Raw genomic sequence first — 21,171 nt, forward strand, 5'->3', positions numbered from 1 at the left:
TTCATGTCAATAGTTGCATTCGTCTCATCACGATATTGCTTCAGATTTTTAAACTGAAGTAATTTACCGCTCTCCATACTTTCAACAAAAATATGTAATTTGTTTACGAAATAAACAACTTCTTCAAGCAAAGCGTAGAGTGGGTTGTCCTTTGCTTGCAGTTTCAGGTTTAGTTTATTTAGTTTCATTGTGGTATTTACCATGAAGTTGAATTATTGCAGCTATTTGTCTTTCATAGTATCGAAAATTGCACAGAAAAAGAAGAATTCTGCATAAACTGTCACTCATCCAACCAAGACTCCAATTTAAATCTGGACTGTAATCACAGAGCCTCCTCACCTTCCTGCCCAACTTACTTGCACGAACTAAAAGAGCTACGTCAATCCAATCAAGTCTATACATATCCCTACTAAAAAAACATATATATTTTTGTTTATTAAGATTTCTCTATATCTAGTAATACTTTCATCTCTATTAGTTTTGTTTTTAACGCTATTTTTTTCTTTCTTTCTTATTAATTTATTTGATTCATTTCTTTTCAATAATTTCCCATTTCACATGTATATTTTTTTTGTTAGTCTTATTTCTTTTTAAATTCCACACTTTCAGTAAAAAAAAAAATAAATAAAAAAATAATTTAAATATCATGTTATATAGGCTGGAGTGGAGCTGGATTAGTGGCCAAGTCTTGGGCTATATGGTTAAGGGTTTTTCATAACCTAGGTACATGCCCAGGGCTTGGAGGAAAGAAAAAAAAAAAAAAAGCTATTTGTCTTCCTCCAATTCGGATGATCAATGCTTTTTTCATTGAGGAATGTTTTATTTCACTCAAGCACATAGCAAAACATTGCAATAAGTTACCTCTGAAAAGCCATCGCACTTTATTGTGAAGAAGTAGTTCAGAAAACAAGCTATCTTTAAATTGGTGATGGTAGAGTGGTTTTGCCATTATTATATGTTATCTATTTTGTATGATATGTAATGTTTTTTGAAATAGCAAGTTTTAGACATACTGATATTAATTAATTGAAATAAATGATGCCTTTTTTATTAGTTATATAATTATTACAGACAACAATGGATTTTCTTATTCATTAATTTGTCTTAAAACATGAAATAAACGTATTCTTAATTAGTAGTGAAAAATGGAGAAAAACTAATTTTTGCTTTAAATAAGGAAAAAAAGAAGGAAAAAATAACGGAGAAAAGTGCCTTTTATTCGGGATCAAATTATTAGAATGAAGCTTTTCAAACAAGCTGCGCAAAAAAATATCATTAAAAATAAAAACATCAATAATTGAAATTTTAATAGCTATTGTCAATTACTTTTTAATCTTTAAAAAAATTATGGTTAAAAGAGTATTTTTTCCCCTCATCAAAGAAATTAGATAAAATGAATCACATCACATTATTTATCATTACTAATTTCAAATAATTAAAAATATACTATAAAAGCATTATATTTGCTTAAAATATATTAATTTCTATCTAAAACATGTAGCACGTGAGAATTCTTGGAATGTGTGAATAAATTTGCACCTGCATTCATTTGAAATGGAGATCTTTGCCCCATTTTCAGCATAACGAACCTTAGAATGGTCACTGGTATTAGTAACACAAAATTTTGCTTCTAAACAAAATTTAACAGCTGTTCATCTGATAAATATTTGTTTCTAAGAAGTATTTTTATATTTTTTTAAAATTCATTTTAAATTCCAAATTCGATTTAGTTTTTGCAAATATATAAGCAAATAATTTGGTGTAGAAAATATTTATTTGAATTTCGACTGAGATCTTTTTCAATTCCAATGTATTCTAATATTTCTAATCTTCATTTTAATGAGTAAATTTAAATTGTGATATGAATTGATTAGTTCTGGTTAAAATTAAATTCGTAGAATTATTTTGAAATTGATATGAATCAATGATTCAGTTATCCATCATAAAAGAACCAGGATGCCTGTTCAACTGTTTTCAAAAAGAGGCAATTTAGTTTTTGGAAATATATAAGTAAATTATTTGGGTTTGAAAATGATTATTTGAATTTCGACGAAGATCTTTTGCAAATCACTGCTGTATTTTAATAATTATAATGTTTCGACCAGCGAATTGAAATTGTGATTTGAATTAATAAGTTCTGTATAAAAATAAAATTCGTAGATTTATTTTAAAATTGATTTGAATCAGTGATTTAGCTATCCAACATAAAGGATACCAGGACTGTTTTCAACTGCTTTTACTAGAGAAGCAAAACTGTTATTTTATGCGAGCTCGTCTATAAAGTTATTGAGACAATAAAGTAGGAAACATGTTCCTATTAGTCTACATATATTAGTCTATCGTTATCATCACTCATGGTAAGCTGTCTATCTGTATTATTAGTCTATCTATATTATTGGTCAATCAATATTATCACTCATGGTGAACTAACTATCAATAAAATTTTAGTTTATCAGTATTATCATTCACGGTGAGCTGTCTATGTATATTATTAGTCTATGAATAACATTAGTCTATGAATAATATTAGTCTGAATATTATTAGTCTATGAATATTACTAAGTAATGAGTAATATAGATTAGTATATAGTAATATAGATTAGTAGTCTATCTATATTACTTATCTATCTATATTATCTCTCATGGTGAGCTTTTGTTTGTCAAAATTATTAGTCTATGAATATTACTAGTCTATGAATACTAGCAGTCTATTTATATTATTTATCGATCTATATTATTACTCATAGTGAGCTTTTGCTTGTCTATATATATTTTTTATTTTCATTATAAGATAATACATTACAAGATAATACATTATAAGATAATCCATTATAAAATAAGCTATTCAAAGATAATCCTACACTTTCCAAGATATGTTAAGTAAATAGGTTAAGGTCAATAGGTAAATAGGTCAAAATACATTAAGTAAATAGGGGTCAATAGGAGCAAAGATCGCTACAATATTTACTCGATACATATTTACATAATACAAAATATATATTTACACTGTATGTTATACATTACAAAAAGTAGTATCATAGTTAGAACTATCAAAGAAAACGATCGTTAAAAGCAGTTATTATAGCTATCGACATAATCGTTTCATAAAAGTTACGAATATGTTAGTTTGAATCAGTGATACAATTTATTATAGTTTTTGAACAGATTCACATTTCTGAGATTTGTCAGAATTCAGATTTATTCAAATTAATAAATTTACATGACTACAGCTGTAAATCTGTTAACTTTAATAAATAAATTCTATTCAATGGATTCTTATGAGTTGATTTAAATCCTTTAATTCGAATATTTGAATAGAATTGATTAGTCTATTTTGAATTTTATTTGAATTAGTGTTTTCATTTGTTTATTCTAATAAACTAAGTGAGCTGATTCGTTTTATTCGTAAAATAAGGATAATTTTGATTTGTTTTACCTTACCATAAGAAATGCGATGTATGTTTATTTTCATAATTTAAAATATCTAGAAAAGAAACGAAATAAATTTAAAAATAAATAAATAAATTTAAAAATAAATAAATATATAAAATGACCCGAAATTTTTAAAAGATTTTTTTTGTTCCCTTGCAAAAGATAAAGAAAACAGCGATAATAAATAATTTAAACCAACAATTTTTTTTTTTAAATACGAACAAAATCACTAGCGGAGATTTTATCATTTGGCTTAATTTTTTCATCATAGAAATAGCTGAAGAATTCTTTTTGGCAACCCACCAAATTTCTTGTTTGTGGGTGCAGTCATAGTTACGTAGTGATTGTCATGTTTATAAAAGCAAGTAACTCTTCAATGGATCCTTAAGATGTTGATTCAAATGAAAGTGAAAATGTTGTTAAGGTTTACGTTTATCTGTTTATTTCTTTTCTCCTGTTTGGAGGCTCGATACATCAAGGTAAATATATAAAAACAACAACGATTACTTTTATCCAATTGTTCTATGTATCTATATTCTTTGCAAAAAATTGTTTTTCTTATTTACACTAACTTCAAAGAATAAAATGTGTTGCTGTTTTTTTATTTGACTATTTTATAGTTTTATTTTTATAGGATTAAAATCAATATGAATAAGAGAAAAATTTTAATCTTATAAATTACTTGCTTATGTTTTTTCTTTGAAACTAAGACTTTTATAATTTTTTGTTCTTTCATTGTATTATTATTTATTATTGCATTATTATTTTATTCAAAATAAATTTAAGTACAACTGAGTGGATCTTTTTTTTCCATACAGCTTAAAATTTAAAGTGTTTTATTTTTATAGTATTAAAATAAAATTGAATAAAGAAATTCTTTAATATGATATTTAAGCATCTTTTTTATGTTCTTTCTATAGAACTAACTCGAACTCGAGAATGTAATTATTTTTTTCCTTCCCTTTTTCTTTGTCTTTTAAGTTTACCATTGTACTAGTCAAAATGAATTTTCGAACAATTTGTAAAGGAGAATAAAGAAGAATATATATTCATCAGTAGGAAAGCTTTTGTAAGTTATATTTATTTTCACAGAATTTTTCAGAAAAATGTGACAGTTAGAACAGGCAATAATATAACAATAATATTTTTATAGCATAATATATAATAGAATAATATTTTTGTTTGAATGAGTTATTTTATAATTTCATATCTATTTCTTTTCATTATTTTTTTCCCGCAATTTTATTTTATAGTTTCATTTGTGTTAGATTTCAGTATATAGTATTTGGATTCAATAATCAGTTGTTTTTAAAGCAAAATATACTATTTGCAATTATTAAAATTAACGCTAGTTGTAACTAAAATTAATAGTACACTTTGTGTTGAAATTTTCAAGCAATATTTCTTAAAAATTTTTAATAATGATTTTAACCGCTGAACTGAATTATAATATATTTTTATTATTTGTTAATGAAACTTAATTACATTGAAATTTTTTAATCAATTAATTATAATATTTTCAAGTAATATTTATTTCATAAAAGATAGTACGATGAAAGTCTTAAGAGCATTAAAATTGATTTTTTAAATTATAAATAAATATTCAAAATTTTTTTAATAATATAGTTCAGTATTTTGTAAGAAATTTTTTGCTGTAATAGTTTACAACTGTTCAGGCATTTAGTTAGCTCAGTTATTTTGATATCTGAATTAAGATTGTTTTTTTCTCTTTGCGTTAACTTTTTCAGTCTATCTTTTTATGTTTTACAAGACAAATTTTGCAAAATTTAAATTCTGAGACTTTTTGTTTTTACGCTGTTTAAAGTACTGAATGTAATCTGAATTACCCTGAAAAAGTTAAGAAATTTTTTTAATTTTTTAAAAAACTCAGTAAGATATTTAATTTCAGAAAAAAATATTTTTCTAAATGAAATTTTTTCTAAATTTTTTTAGTGTCAGGAAAATTATGTAATTATTTTTGTCCTTCATTTTAATAAATGATATTTTTTCTAATTTGGTATTTATTAAAAAAACACATTTTCGCAAAAATTTTCATTTAGTTTCTACTTTATTAAAAAATATTTCTATATGATATGTTAATAAATACAATGGAAAAATAGGCGAATTATTTTTAGAAAACCCTATTTAAATGCATGTTTAAATATAATAGTCTATAACTTCATTTTAGTACCCTTAATAAATTTTTCCTTTTTTGTTTCATGATAGATAATTTAAATCTGTTTTTATATTTTTTACTTGGAAATCTATAATTTTTATTTAAATGCTTTTTCTGAGAAAGAAAAAAAAGCAAGATACCGTTTGGCAATGTGCACTTTAAGTTTAATTTAAATTTGTGGGGCTGTTTTTTTACCATTTATTATTTTATTTTATTGATTAGTAAATTTAAGATAATATTGAAGAAAAAAAAGTAATTTTGGTAATTATAGCATAAAATTCTGGAGAGCATGAACTTTCGAGGACTTTGCCAAGCATCCAAAACAATTTGTTTTGTATTTTTGTGTATTTTTCAGTTCCAAAACATGCAAACTATTTTTCTTGTCTAGATAGTCACTAGTTAGTAGTGAGACTAGTATAAATTAGCACACGTCAAAATTAATACTAAAAAAACTTTTTTAATTTCCAACTATTGACTCGTGTATGGTGTCTTTTGACTCAACGCAAAAGCATGCATAAAAAATAATATTTTGTCTAGATCTAGATAGCAATGTTAGATACGTAAATTTTGTATATAAAACCTTGGTCAGACGTACTTTTTATTAAAGGTCAGCCTTACTTTTCTGTTCATAAAACCATATATTTTTTAAACCATTAGTCTTGTTATCTCGTACTAGGCGTATGGTTTATACTTTAACAATCAATAAGGATTTGCTGGAGTAATAGCGTGGGGAGTAATAGCTGGAGTAATAGCGTAGCTTAACCTCTCGGGTTAAGACCGGGTACTAGGATCACCATGTAAAGCCGATTTAGAATATCAGAATAAAGAAGAAAAAAAAAAAGAGCTATCAAGAGATGGTACTTTACTTATGTTGCACTAGAGCTGCACAATGAACTATTGGCGACGTTCTGGGAAACATCCCTGAGGATGATCCGATCTTCTGCAGAGGGGATGGCTTCTCTGCTTTGGTTGCCCGACGACCTGCGCGCGCGATGTCGAGCATTTTACGGTAGAACAGTTTAACGAGGAACGACACCGCATACCCGCGGTCCCTACGCAGGTTGATCAAAGTGTTTATCCACTGTTTTCTGATCGCAGCCAGTGATGCGGTATTCTGCGGGAAAGTCATTTCGAGTGGAAAAAAAGAGAAAAGTTGAGGATCTGAAACTCAGCCCATGAAAGATCAATCCTGTGAAGAAGCCATCAATCGTGTGAAGAAGATAATTACTTCACATATGAATTTCGTACATAATATTCTTAAATTTTCTTCTAAAATATTAAAATATCTGCAAAATTTTAATTCTAAATTTCCCATAGAGTTTTCATATGCACTAGGTCTTACCTTATTATAAAGGGATTAGATCGGGTGATTTGACTTTTTCCAAAAAAGAATCATTTATAAAAAAAGTAGTGCATCTATGAATTTTTCAAAAATTAAATATTCTTCACTAATAATAATGAATTTCTTGATTAAATCTGACAGTTAACTGTTAAAACTTTCTTAAGAAACGTCTTTCCCTAGCTGAATATCCGTTCTCTGTACTGGGTGGAAAAAAGTAAACAATCGATATATCAGTACTAAACAACAATACGAAATCCTGAACAAAACTGGAAGACATGCTCTAACATAATGAAGCTAAAATAATTCCGTTTTTTAAGTTTGTTATTATATTTTGTTCAAACAGCTGGCTTTACGCTGTTAGATTTAGCAAAATAAAAATTAAGTGTATTCAGAATCGTTTGGTATGATGCTGTTTGCTCGAGGCCAACTCATGATAATCAAAATTTACCACAACCACGAGATTTTCTCCGGTACTTACACTTTTTTAGAATGAATTAATTTAGAACGAATTTTAGGATCGGAGTTAAATTTGCCCTTCGCAGCCTCTATCTAAATTTAAGAATGACAGAATAAACGGTACTGGAGGTTATAAGAGCGACAGACAGCGAAAAACTCTGCATTTTATTATTAAAGATCATTCTTGAAGAAAATGTAACAATAGATTTGACGAGGTCGCCTCTGACGATTGTATTGGTCTCGATTAATATCGCGATTTTGTCGTTGCTGGTAAATACTCAATGCTTATTTAAGGCATGGTATTAGCGATATATAACTAATAGATACTTCCTATAGTTTGTTTGATACAAGTTTTACTATGTTTAATATTTTTATGATATAAAACAATCTTTCCGCAATTATTATTTTATTTTGCAGAGAGATATTGGTGAAAATCGTCCGATTTGTGAGGGTGATACACCATGTGGCTGGGAAATTTATAAACCATATATTAGAATAGTTGAAACTTTCGTGAAAAGCCCGTAAGTATATTATTTCACTCTTTGTTCGTAATAAAATAAATTTTTAAAAGCTATTTACTTAAAGGAGCAAACGTTAAATTTACAGCCTATTTTTGGTTTCATTTAGGTATATTGAATATGAAATATGTTTCAGACCTTATGATATATTTATACTGCTCGTGTTAACTTTTACTGTTTTTTATTTTGCTCGTATTTATTTTTTCAGCTATTTATTCGATGCTTGATAAATTTTTTGTTCGTTTACTCTTAATTCCAGTAATCTTTTTTTTTTAAACGAAAAAAAATATTGAAGTAAAATATTATAATTCTATTTAATATTTTTCTAAGTGCGTTTGTTTTCGGGAGTCTTACTTTGCGTGTGTTGATGTAATTTAGACTATTTATACTTAATTTTTTAAGCATGAATTAACCCCTTCAGGACCATAATCATACATATGTGATCCCGCGATTCTCCCTTCACTATCCACCCTATCATCAAGTCAGCATATCATAAGAGTTTTGTGGAAAAACCAGGTAAGTGACATTTTAGCGAACTTGAGTAAATGAGCTTTAAAGTTTATACGTTTCTTATTTTTGTTACTTCGTTCAATCTTTATGTTTTAGGATAGCTGTAAAAACATCATAACATTTTGGACGTACATTTATATGGCCCTAACTCTTTTTATAAAAGAGGATTTTTAACGGTTTCAGTACATAGCATCCTATATTAACGAAATGAGACTTTAGCAACCACAATTTGGGAGAAACTGGCATTAAGTTTTATCCTCCCTTCTTGGTCCGAAAATCGTCCAAAAACGATTCAAAGGCAGCCTCAGCTCAACTTTCGCAAAGCAGATGATTTACCGATATTTATCGCTTTAATGGGCGAGAATTCGGTAATGATTAAGAATTCTTCTTAATAGCGCTGAGTGTGGTGCAAATGTTATGTCATTTCGTTATATTATGTCTCTGACTGAATAAAAATATTTTTAATAGTTTAATACAAAAAAGCTATTGAAACACAATTATTTTCAATTTTTTTCATTTCAAAATTAGTTTTTTCATTCAAAAATGCCACTTTTTTTAAAAACATTTAAACGGAAACCTCTCATGGTTACAATGGATTGCGTTGATGATAATTTGCATCATCAACGCAATCTCTGCAGGTAAGAAACAAAAGAATTTAACCGCCTATCTCTGTGATTCGTTCCTATGTCGACTTAATCTGTCACAGATTTGTCACTGAAAAAGTGACTATTAATTTTGCTAAATATATGAGAAAACGTTTAACATTTCAAATTTAAAGCTTAATATTTTACGCACAAACTGCTTTTCAATTCAAAAACAATCATCCAAAGAATATAAACCTTTTTGTGATTGGGCATTACTGATATTATGTTGATAAGTGCTCTTTTAGTTGGTTCGAAGTATATTAATATAGGTACTACAATACCTAATATAAGTATTGTGGAAATAAATTTTTGCGGCCCATCGAATGGAATAAGTACCGGTGAAAATTGTAGATTATGGCAATGTTTGACTATCAGGAGTTATAACATTATGCCAAAAGATACTGAATACAATTAATCTTTGTTTTGATGAGATGAATTACTATAAATGTGATTTGTTTCATCTAATAACATTAAGCCGCCAGGAAGAGCAACAAATAATAATGAATTTAAAAAACCTGGAATTTCTGTAATTTAATTAATTGTGTCAGTATATCTCTTTCACTTTTATGCACTGTTTGGTATTTATCGATTTTTGTATTTTGGTTATTACCGATTTATTGATTTTGCTTGCTTCTTTTTCCCCGAAATCATTCGGAAAACGTGTATTCGGCTAGTAACAGTATTTATTTTAGGTTAGTAATAGTATTAATTAACAGTATTAAATTTACTAACATAAAAAAATTATTTATTTTCAACACGGGTTTGCTCCCTGAAATTATACGTTGAAGCTATTTAAGAGGCATTTCTTTCCTTTTTTATTATTAATATGTAAAAAAATCTACATTTGTCCTCGATGTATAAAAGCTGCTGTTCCAAAATTTCCGTTTCGCGTATTAAGCGAGGTTTTTTCTAGGGTTGTTTGTTGATTATTTGTTATCAAGTCACTTATTTGTTTTTCCACCCAAAGAATACTCAAATAATGTCACTTACCTCCTTCTTTCACGAAGTACCTTCGGAATTGAAAGATTTAACATTATAAATGAATGGTATGTGTTTAAATAAGACTAAAATAAGAACTTTTCCCCAAAAAATCTCAATTTTTTTTTTGAAAAAAAAAAATGTCATTTACTAGTTTTTTTTCACAAAGCTCTTCATATGAAATGATTTCTGACTCAAGCAATCCATGACCACACGGACGTGGTCTCAATCATCACCTAGAACAAAAAGGGTTACCATAGACGCGAATCCGATCCTTTAGTAGTTCGAACTGTGCGACATATTTCTTATTTAACCCCACAGCGCAGTTTATGTTCGTTGCGTCGGGTTTCTAAATTGATCCGTGCGGAGGCCTTCTTTCTTCTAGGAGGTGTTGTCTCAATACGGTTCTCTCGTATTAGTATATATACGTATTCTGTTGTGCGTATAAACTCGGACTGGGGAGGCAGTTTTTTCTCCCTCAACTGTTCCTGAAGGTGCTGAACTTTTTTTTTGTGTTTAGTACAATATTTCTTGAACTAAAATAGTTTTGTTCTTTAAAATATAGTTAATATTTGATTTTAGACTTCTCTATTTACCAAAAGGTATTTAATATTTTCCGATTAAATGAACGATTGGGCGATGAAAGTGTGCAATTATAAAGAAAAAGAAGAAAGTATTAATTGACCATTTTATGAATAAGTAAATTAAAAAATAGGCGAATCAATGAATCATATTAGGGAATAAATAAAACAACGAATCGGCCTATCGGCTAATGACCGAATTCATGAATGGACAAATTCCTTTATAAATAAATAAAAATAGGTTTAAAAAAACCTCTAAATTTTGGTTAACGACGACAACATTTTTATTTACTTATTTATTCGTTCGAATTATTTTCTGTTCATTAAATTTTTGAACATAAATACTTAAAAGATTTTGTCTTATAGAAGTGCACGAAATTAATTCTGTATTTATGTTTCGAATAAAACAAATAAAAGTACTCTTTAAAATTTCATGCAATAATACAATTTATTACAGTAGAATACTTTGTACGGCAATGCAAATTAATTATGTTTATAAAAGTTTAAAATTACAAAAAGTTTAAGTTATAAGACCAAAAAATATTAAGTGACAGTTAGTTAAAAGTTTAAGTTGCAACAACAAAAGTTTAAAATTAAACAACTCATAAAGTCACTTCTTGAATATTTTTTTCCTCCAGAATTATTTATTAGAATCACTATTTAAATTAATCTTGATTCAAAATTCATCTACAGCAATAGATTGTTAAAACTAATCTTAGTTAAAAACTGAAAAAAAACTTGTAACGATTACAATTCATTTTACAATAAAAGATTGTTAAAACTAATCTTAGTTACAAAAATAACAAATAAATAAAACTAAGCAAAAACCTCAAACATGATACATTAAATTTTTTATCACCAGTCCACTAATTATTCATGTTATATTTTAATAAGAAAGGTAATTCTTTACATAGGTTGGCTAAATGTTATTAATTAAAGTAATATAGCTTATTACTTGTAATCATGATTACATGTAACTCATTACTTTTAATCAATTACATTTCGCCTAGTAGAGATAATACGTAAATATTTTCTGTTTGATTTTGTTGCGATACATTTTAGAGCAACAGCTTTGTATTTAATTCACTTAAATAAATACGATCAATAATTTTTGGTTTTTACCTATGCGTATTAAGTTGCTTGATTGGATTATGAAATTTTATTGTAAATATTAAATTATAATAAATTATCATTGCCCGCAAACACAAATACCTCCATCTTCTATTGCTGTTCTGTTTTTCTTGTTCAAAAACACACACTCGATTTACATTATATTTACTTTTTTATCCAAGGTCGGATGCCACAATTTTGGATTCAGGCCAAATACGAATCAAATTATTTAAATCGTAATTATATGCTGTGTCATTCATCTGACCATAGCATAGGTATGCTTAAGATCTAATGGATATTATAATTTTAAATAAAAGATGATTATCTGATGGAAAATTTTTTTATCGAATAAAATATGTTTGGAACTTTTTTTGTTAATGGGAGCTGGATGTGCTATCCCTGCCTATGTTAATCAAATAATTTATAATGTAAATACTTCTATTGTAAAAACACTTTTCTTTTGTTCTTCTTGTTATTTTATTTTTTATTTTACAATCGTCGTTGAACAGTCGACCCAACATTTTGGGTTTACGACTACTAATGCTCACCTCCGTAGCCTTGTAATTTTGAACCCAATCCAGAAGACAAGGGAACTCTTGTATCAAATATTGGGAGAAATTTTGCTTTCGAGGAGGACTTTTTGATGGAACTAGCCAGCATTTACGTTACATGGAGAGGAAAACCAAGAAAACCTCCCACGATTACCCTGACGGTAAGAGGAGGATATTTTAAATCAGCAATGTGGTCAGTGTAAGCCTGATGCGGAATTCGTATCGAACAGTCATCGCCAGGATTCGAACCCGGTTCACCTCATTGGAAGGCGAACGCGGTATCCCCTGAGCCATCGCGGATCCCCTTCTTGTTATCATAAAAAAAAAAGGTTAAATCACTCTACTCTGAAGAAAAAAAAGAACAAATTTATATATGTTAAAATTTACCATGTTTCTGGCTCTATGGGAATACCAAAAAAAAATATTTTTTCGGAAGCTCTTTGGTAATGATTTTGGTAAAATTAATAATAAAATATGGTTTTATAATAGATGAAAAAATTTGGTACATGTGGCTAAATTTGGTGATTTTATTATGGCATATAAAATCATTTATACGGTTAAATTTAATTTTCAGTTTTGCATTTTTTTACTACGTGTCTTATAATAAAAACTATCATTTTAAAAACCAGAATTTCCGGTTAATATGAATGGAAAAATTAGTAAATGAATGGTTTAAATACCATATATGTTGGTTTTATTAACCTAAAATATGTTGCTTTTTTCGTTACCAGAAATGTCATTACTATGCAGTAAGGTAATTTTCTCTGATTTTTTTTCCGTGTAAAGAGGTATAAAAAATTAGCTTATTTTGGGAATTGTTTTTTAAATAAAAATGGAATAAAGCGAAATTCTGAAACTACAAAAGGAAATGGCGGATTGTAAAGCTTTATTTTTGATAAAGCATTTTTCTTTAAATTTTTATCGAATGGCAAAACTATTTGCACCAATAGTTTTTCTATGAATGATGAAAGACTTTTTTTCAATTATGTACTTAAATGACTTTAGAAACAGATAAAAATCTATTAAAATGCAAATTATCGCAAAAATAGGGTGGTTTTAAAAAATAAATTCAATTTTATTCACACAAAATTACCGGAAAATTTTTCATAACAAAAGAAACTATGCAATAAAATCAAATAATTTTATGTAATAAAATTGTAATTTTTGAAATATTTCAATTTTAAATATAGATTTCAAATTTGAATATCTTTTCCAGTTATGAGATGGAAAAAATTTAATTCGAATGTAATTGAAATATCATCGAAACTTGAAATACAATTGAAGGAGGAGTTTCTGATTTTTTTCGTACTAATGCTCTGAGTAAAAACGCGAATTTTGGTCATTGAGATTAGTTTGAAGAGGTTTCTGCACAAATCTTATAGAAATTAATTCGCTCTGTCAAAGTGGCTGATAATTTAGCATGTTGTAGTTCAAAACATCCAGAGTTCTCATTGACACAATGTCTGTCTAAAAATGGATAATTTGCGAGATACGGAGTTGCACATTTAAGAGTTGTAGGCAATGGGGTGAAAGGTGCTTCAAGCGCACAGCATTGGCTTAGGTCAGTGGTCGGCAAAGTGCGGCTCCAGAGCCGCATGTGGCTCTTTGGCTCCTTATGTGCGGCTCTGGCGCAAATATCCACGGAGGGCGCAATAATATTTTCATTTTAAAAAAAAGCTTAAAAAACTGAAATACAATTGCTGGATTTAAAAAACAAGAAGATATGGGGCTCTAAATGTTAGTTCACAACACAAGTGGTCTGCTTTGAATGACCTGGAGAAGGAAAACATGATCATTTTCAACGCTTGGAATAGTATTCCTGACTCTTTCGATCAGCTGAAAAAGCTAGCATTTGCTGTTCTTTTCCTTTTCGGTTCTACATATATATGATAACAATCTTTTTTAAGCATGAACATTATCAAGAGTAAACTGAGAAGTCGTCTTATTGATGGGAACTTGGAATCATGCCTAAAATTAAAAACAACAACATACAAACCTGACTTACTCAAACTTTCCCATGAGATGCAAGCACATTGTTCGCATTAATAAATACTTATTAAGTATGACATTTAGTTTATTTAGTGTACTACTTATTTAGTGTAATAAAAGCTTACTAAACAAGCAGATTTGGCTCCCAATTTTTTAAAAAATTGTTGTAATGTTCATATTTGGCTCTTTGGCTAATAAGTTTGCCGACCACTGGCTTAGGTGAATGCGAAAAAGGAATGCTACTCATTTAGCATTCTAAAATGCTATTAGCTTTCACATTACTTAATCTAAACTTTCAGTACCTCATTATTAACTTTTTTTCTTCAATTTCCTTGGTTAATGCTAATATCGCGCAAGGAATTACTATTTATGTTTTTTTTATAGTTCTATTTTATATCCGTTATTAAATAGTCGACTCAATTTTTAAGTCCGACTACCAATGTTCGTAGCCTTGTAATTTGTTCCCAATTCAGAAGACAAGGGAACTCTTGGATCAAGTATTGGGAGAAATTTGCCTTCTTGGAGGACTTTTTTGAAGGAACTTACCCTCGTTACATGGATAGAAAGACATCCCACGGTTAGCCTACCAAAAAGGATACTCTAACTTATGATCCGTCTACCACTGAGGATATTTTATGTCAGCACTGTGGTCGGTGGGAGCCGGTAGCGGAGTTCGTATCGACCAGTCATCACTAGGATTCAAACCCTGGCCACCTCTTTTGGGAGACGAGTGCTTTATTCCCTGAGCCACCACGACTCCACTGTTTATGATTTGAGGCTTCGTATCTCGGAAACTAACTCGGAATTTTTGGATGATTAGAATATTTTGAGCTACAACACATTAAATTTCCTGCCAATTTGACAGGGAATTAATTTCCATAAGATTTGTGCAGAGTCTTTATGATTGTACCCATAGAAATTTAAAACCAAAATATTGCGTTTTTTTTTGCAATAATTGTTTTTAATAAAAAAATTGTAATAAACAAAAATTCGCATTTAAATAGATTCACAACATTCTGATTTGTGCCAGAAAATACTTGCATTTAAAGCATTTTCCTTAGAAATATATAGAATTTTTTCTTTTAATACATATTTTTTTTGTGTGGTCTTGATGTGTAAAAATAGCTAACGATAATCGGTATTAGTCAATATCCTCTGGAAATATTTAGCTTAAGCAAATATTGCACCGGAAGTTAGATATGGTTGCAATTTTTCTGTTTCAACGACCTCCGTTTTTTTGATAACATGAAAGAATTTACTACACTATAGCTATTACGAATTTTTTTTTTAATGAAATTTCTTAGAAGTCGTCATTTGCTTAAAACTATTTTCGTTCGCTGATAACGTCATAAACTAATTATCTTATTATCAAACTACTTTTATGAATAACTATGATATAAACAAACCAAGCATTAAGTATAAAGTTTTTTTTTCTTTCATTTATGTTTTCGGCTTAAGAACAGGTATAGAATATTAGAAGAGATATTTTTTTATTGCAGTTAATATTAAATAAAATAATCTTCTAACTATCGAATGTAGATAAGAAAAATTGTCCATGATAATGAAAATGCTTATAATTTGTGCTTTAATATTAAAAGAGGGGCTATATGATAGATTATGAATTATTATGGTTTGTTATTTTGCTATTTTTTTCTACAAAGATTGTATTAGTTTTTTTATGCCCCTTTTAATTAAAAAAACAGCTTTGGTTTCCCCTGTAAAAAAAATTAACTAATAAATAAACTAATAAATATACTAGTACCTTTAAGCTTTGTAGTGTTCTAGCAAGGTTGTAAAAATCGTGATTTTTTTTTCTAAAATAGGTAAATAAATAAAAAAAAAAGAAAAAGAAAGGTTGAATTTTTGAAATTTTTTTTAATTGGATTATCTTGATTTAATCAGATTTTTTTTACATACGCTAATCAACGCTTTGTTAAAATACATTAATAATCCTTAACGTTACTAAAAATAATATTACAATTAAATTAATTATTATTTATAATTTAAATTGCTAAAATTGTTTAATTATTACAAACTAATGACTGAAAAAGTAAAATTATTTTAAATCAAGCTCAATATTTTCATGAATTTGTATAGACAAAGACTAAATTTGTCAATTAGATATCAAATGAAAAATAAATTAATTTAGATCAGGAAACAAAAGAAAAAAAAATATTTTAAATTACTTTTGGCTGGACTAGAGTTATTTAATTACTTATATACACAAAATACATTTGTTTAATAAGTTTTATAAGTATTTGTATTTAAATGCACATAAAACTGAATTGGAATAATTGAATTATGTTTATTAAATAGAAATTTATTTTGCATACAGCTTATGAAAAGTTACAATTTAAGAGTTCCATATCACTTTAATCTCTAATTAATACTTTTTATTTTATTGTCTATTTTGAGCACATCTACTATTTTAACATACATTAACTTTTCCTTATTTCTTTAATTTAAATCTTCAATAACACTGAGATTAGGCCTTTAAAAAAATTATAACTTTAAAAACATATTTATAAATTATGCAATATAATTTTTTTTAAGCTTGATCCAATGTTTTTTTTTAATAAAAAAATAAGCTGATTTAAATAATTGAATCAAGTAATTTAATCATGAATCATTGAATACTGTAGGTACATTACTATGCACTATACAATATAGTAAAAACTATTTGGTGATAATGTCAAAAACTATTCATACTTAAATTTCTTATGTAGAATCTATTAGAGATTTTGCCATCCTGTATATATAGTATGTACGCAAAGTAATATAATGAGCACCCTGAATGGCATTTTGATGCAATGATCAGATTCTCACGCATGTTCACTTAATTGTTACAGGGTCTATAATATGTTCATTAATTTGTACAGACAATATTTTCAATAATAATGACTTGATGTTATGATGATATTTTTGGACTGAGGCTGTACCTCAGTCCAAAAATAATCTTCTAAATACTTTTACATTCTTGAAATCTAAATCATCTCCAATAAGTGATACATTATTTATCTCAAATTTTTTTCCAAAAAATATCAATGTAACTTATTGTGACTTCATTTATTTTAAGGTGTGACTGTCCGAGTAACAGCCAGTGCGTGCGGTCAGGTGATGACATATCCATTGCTGCATTCGTTCATCGTTGTTCTCCAACATCTATAAAATGAATGGAATGGACGGAACTGTATTCTCATCACAACTGTTATTTATTATCTTGTATATTGACATTTTATACATTTCTCAGTATTAATCACATCATTAAAAGTTTGCTTTTATTATACCTTTCATGTTTTTAGAATCCTACACGATGTACCGTGCACAAAATAAGAACACGTGTACTGCCATGCATTAGAAGAATCAAGGCCAGGATAGCCTGGTTGGTAGGGCGTTGGGTCCATGTCCAAGAGGGCGTGAGTTCGATTCCCGTTGGCCGTAGACTCCCCGTGTAGTAAATAGTGACTGGTGCACGTTAGCAAACTATACCTCTGCGAGTATTAAGTTGGAGATTGATCTTTCCCTGGGTTAGATCAAAATAAAAATCTATGTATGAATGGGTCCGTGTCTTCTAAACAGGTTGTGTTTTGTGTGTGGCTGAAGTCTTATTCTTGACCAAGGATGGCGCCACTCACCCTCTGCCTTAACTTCACTTGATTTTACCAAGCAGGCTTTCTGATATTGGCAAGTGGCAATAGAAAAATTCGAAATTAAGATTTTTATACATTTGGCTTTATGCATTATGATAAAGCTATGGTATTTTGCATTATGATAAAGCTACATGTTGCAGTATTTTTTTTTTTCAAAATACCTTTTGTTTTATCAGTTTTTTAAATTTCTACTTTACCTACTCGTAACAATTACAATTAAACGAAAATAGTTGTCACTAACTCTATCGTAAACACTATCGTAAACACCACAGTTGCTGTTTCAATTGCAGGGTAGTGTATATTTAATGAGAAAATTTTCATCGAATGCATATTAATCTGTGTAAAATTTTATCATTAGATCTTTGAATTTGAGATAAAATTCTATGTTCTAATGAAAAAACTTTTCTCGGACAAAATGCAGTTTTAGTGTTTGAAGGGATAGATACATGCTGAATTTAAAGTGCAGACGATATTTTATGTCACCAAATCAAAACAAAGACGCTTTTCCAAAACATGTTTATGCTTTTTTTTTTGGCGGATTCTGATTATTTTTTATAATACTTGAAGGTAAAATATTTCGCAATATGGACTCGTAATATTTTCTAGTGTAATGTCTCGACGTAAACTATCTTCAGTGGTACACGGATCATTCCCCTTGCCGTCAGACTACCAGGGGGAGGATTTCGTGGTTTTCCTCTCCATGTAACGCAAATGCGGGTTAGTTCCATTAAAAAGTCTTCCAATACTTGATCCAGGAGTTGAATTATCTTCTGGATTGGGTTTAAAATTACAAGGCTACGCAGTTGAACATTAGAACCCAAAACTGGGTTGGCTGTTCAACGTGGCTCGGGGGATAGAGCGCTAACCTTCCAATAAGGTGAACTGGGTTCGAATTCTAGCGATGGCTTGTCGATACAAATTCCGCACCCGGCTCGCACCGACCGCAGTGCCGACGTAAAATATCCTCATTGGTAGACGGATCATGGGTCAGAGTTCCCTTGGCGTCAGGCTAACCGTGGAAGGTTTTCCTCTCCATGTAACGTAAATGCGGGTTAGATCCATCAAAAAGTCCTCCACGAAGGCAAATTTCTCCCCAAACTTGATCCTGGATTGGGTTCAAAATGACATGGCTACGGAGGTGAACATTAGTACCCGAAAATTAGGTCGGCTGTTCATCGACTGTTATAAAAAATAACTAAATAAAAATATTTCCAAACGTAGAAAATTTGCTTGTTTTGGTCATATTTCTAAAACTAATTACGCAAATCAAAAAATCATAACTAACTTTTTGCGAAACTATTTCAACCAAATCTAATTCAAAGCAGTAAATTTTAATGCTTTTTTTTTATTTTTAAATATTATACTTATAGATTTTAGTTGTTTCATTAAAAAAAAAAAAATGTGTGTTTAAAGTTTCATTTCTCTAAAACTATTCGATCCATTCTTTTAAAACATCAGATTTCGCATTTAATGCAGCGAACCAGTAATAAGATGTAAAAAAAATTTTATTTTATGATACAAAATTCTTCAGTCCTTATAAAATTTAAAAGTATTTGTTATAAGAAATTTTTTTTTGCTGGCAATTGTTTTCTAATAAACAAGTTTCATAATTGTGTGAAAAGAGTTTTTAAATGATTTAGATACTTCTACTAAACTACTGGATTCCTATTTTTCAAATTGCAATGCAGCTACTCCCTCTACCTTATATTTTAAAGGTGAAAAATCCGATCTATGAAAAGGGTAAAATATGGTGTTTGAAATAGGGAGAATAACTGTAATTTGGAAAATGTGAGTCGTGGTGGCTCAGGGGATAGAGCACACGCTTACCAATGAGATGAAGATAGGTTCAGAACCCAGCGTTGGCTAGAACTCTGCTCCCGGCTCACACTGACCACAGTGATGACATAAATTATCCTCAGTCGTAGACGGATCATGGGTTAGAATTCCTTTGCCGTCCGGCTAACCGAGGTACCGAACTTTCCTCTCCATGTAACGTAAATACAGGTTAGTTCCATCAAAAAGTCCTCCTGATTCATGAGTTCCCTTGTTTTCTGGATTGGGTTTAAAATTACAAGGCTATGGAGTTTAAACGTGACAGTCGTATACTCAGAATTGGGTCAGCTGTTTAGCATCGGTTATAAAATAAAATAAAAATCTAAAGAATATGTCCCCAACAGTTAAGACAAAAAAGCTCTTTCATATATATCATTAGTTTGGGGGGTAAATCTATCATTTATTAACGTTATATTTGAAAATATTAAAAGCGCGTAGCTGAGTTATAATAAAATCTAGCAGTTCTAATAACTTTTAAAATAGCGCTTGATGATAACTTTCATTATTTTAAAATATTTTTAAAATTGAAAACTGGATATAACGTTATTAACAGTCGGTTACTAACAGTTAGTTTTTCATTTTTCTTGAAAAAATAAAACGTTTTAAAATTAATAAAAATTTGAAGTAATTGTAAGAATTATTTTTGCAAAAAATAATTAAACTTGTTTGATTTTCCTTTAAACTGAGATTTGCGTATTTTATGTCAGCAAATATGACGCTCGGAAATGGTGTGGTTGCCTATTTTGGGTCAAAACATTCCCTCGTAATTACAAATTATAAGAATATAAAGATATACTGTATGCTGTGTTTCTCTTATAAAATTTCTCATAAAACCAGTTTATTTATTCCTACTAAGTCGCAAAATTTGTTACAAAGTTTGTAAACAGATGGAGCTACTAACTAGAAAAAAAAACAGTTAAACAATTCTTTCATAATACAAATCATTTACAACACCAATGTGATGCAATCTAACGCCAAAATTTAGAGAAGCCGGTGCATTTTTTTTAACTGGAATGATTTGACATAAAGCAAAAAATATTGTTTTATAGTTTTCCAGTCAGCAGCGCCATCTGACGAGGAAGTTTTTTAAATTAATTTTAAATTTGGCAAGAAAAATACCTAATATCCTTAAGAAGAACCCAACAAACCACACATTTCTGTGCTACATTCTAAAAGCATTTTTATTATCTAAGTATGATTCACTGTGGCTCAGGGGATAGAGCTCTTGCCTCCCAATGAGGCGAACTAGATTTGAATTCCAACGTTGGCTGGTCTATACGAATTCTACACCCGGCTTCAGATATCCTCAGAGATATATAGGCGGATCATGGGATGGAATCCTCTTGCCATCGGGCTAACCGTAAGAGGTTTTCCGCTCCATGTAACATAAATGCGGGTTAGT

At 29.0% G+C, this 21,171-nt stretch overlaps 1 protein-coding gene across 1 annotated transcript; it reads left to right on the plus strand.

Moving 5' to 3' along the window:
* Positions 1–3,763: 3,763 nt before the first annotated feature.
* Positions 3,764–17,572, plus strand: LOC107442984 (uncharacterized). Its single transcript, XM_016056705.4, has 3 exons — positions 3,764–3,910; positions 7,823–7,926; positions 17,363–17,572. The coding sequence occupies exons 1-3, from the start codon at positions 3,821–3,823 to the stop codon at positions 17,457–17,459; spliced, it is 291 nt and encodes a 96-aa protein (XP_015912191.3). The 5' UTR covers positions 3,764–3,820; the 3' UTR covers positions 17,460–17,572.
* The last annotated feature ends 3,599 nt before the right edge of the window (positions 17,573–21,171 follow it).

The sequence above is a fragment of the Parasteatoda tepidariorum genome, chromosome 3 (assembly GCF_982258835.1).
Source record: "Parasteatoda tepidariorum strain Cologne lab strain chromosome 3, Ptep-v5.0, whole genome shotgun sequence".
In the NCBI taxonomy this organism is placed as follows: Eukaryota; Metazoa; Arthropoda; class Arachnida; order Araneae; family Theridiidae; genus Parasteatoda; species Parasteatoda tepidariorum.

Excerpts from the sequence above, each read along its gene's own strand:
- LOC107442984 (XM_016056705.4), top strand. The coding sequence starts at position 3,821 with ATGTTGATTCAAATGAAAGTGAAAATGTTGTTAAGGTTTACGTTTATC. Across the intron at positions 3,911-7,822 it reads TGGAGGCTCGATACATCAAG|AGAGATATTGGTGAAAATCG; the intron begins GTAAATATATAA and ends TTTATTTTGCAG. Across the intron at positions 7,927-17,362 it reads GAAACTTTCGTGAAAAGCCC|GTGTGACTGTCCGAGTAACA; the intron begins GTAAGTATATTA and ends ATTTATTTTAAG.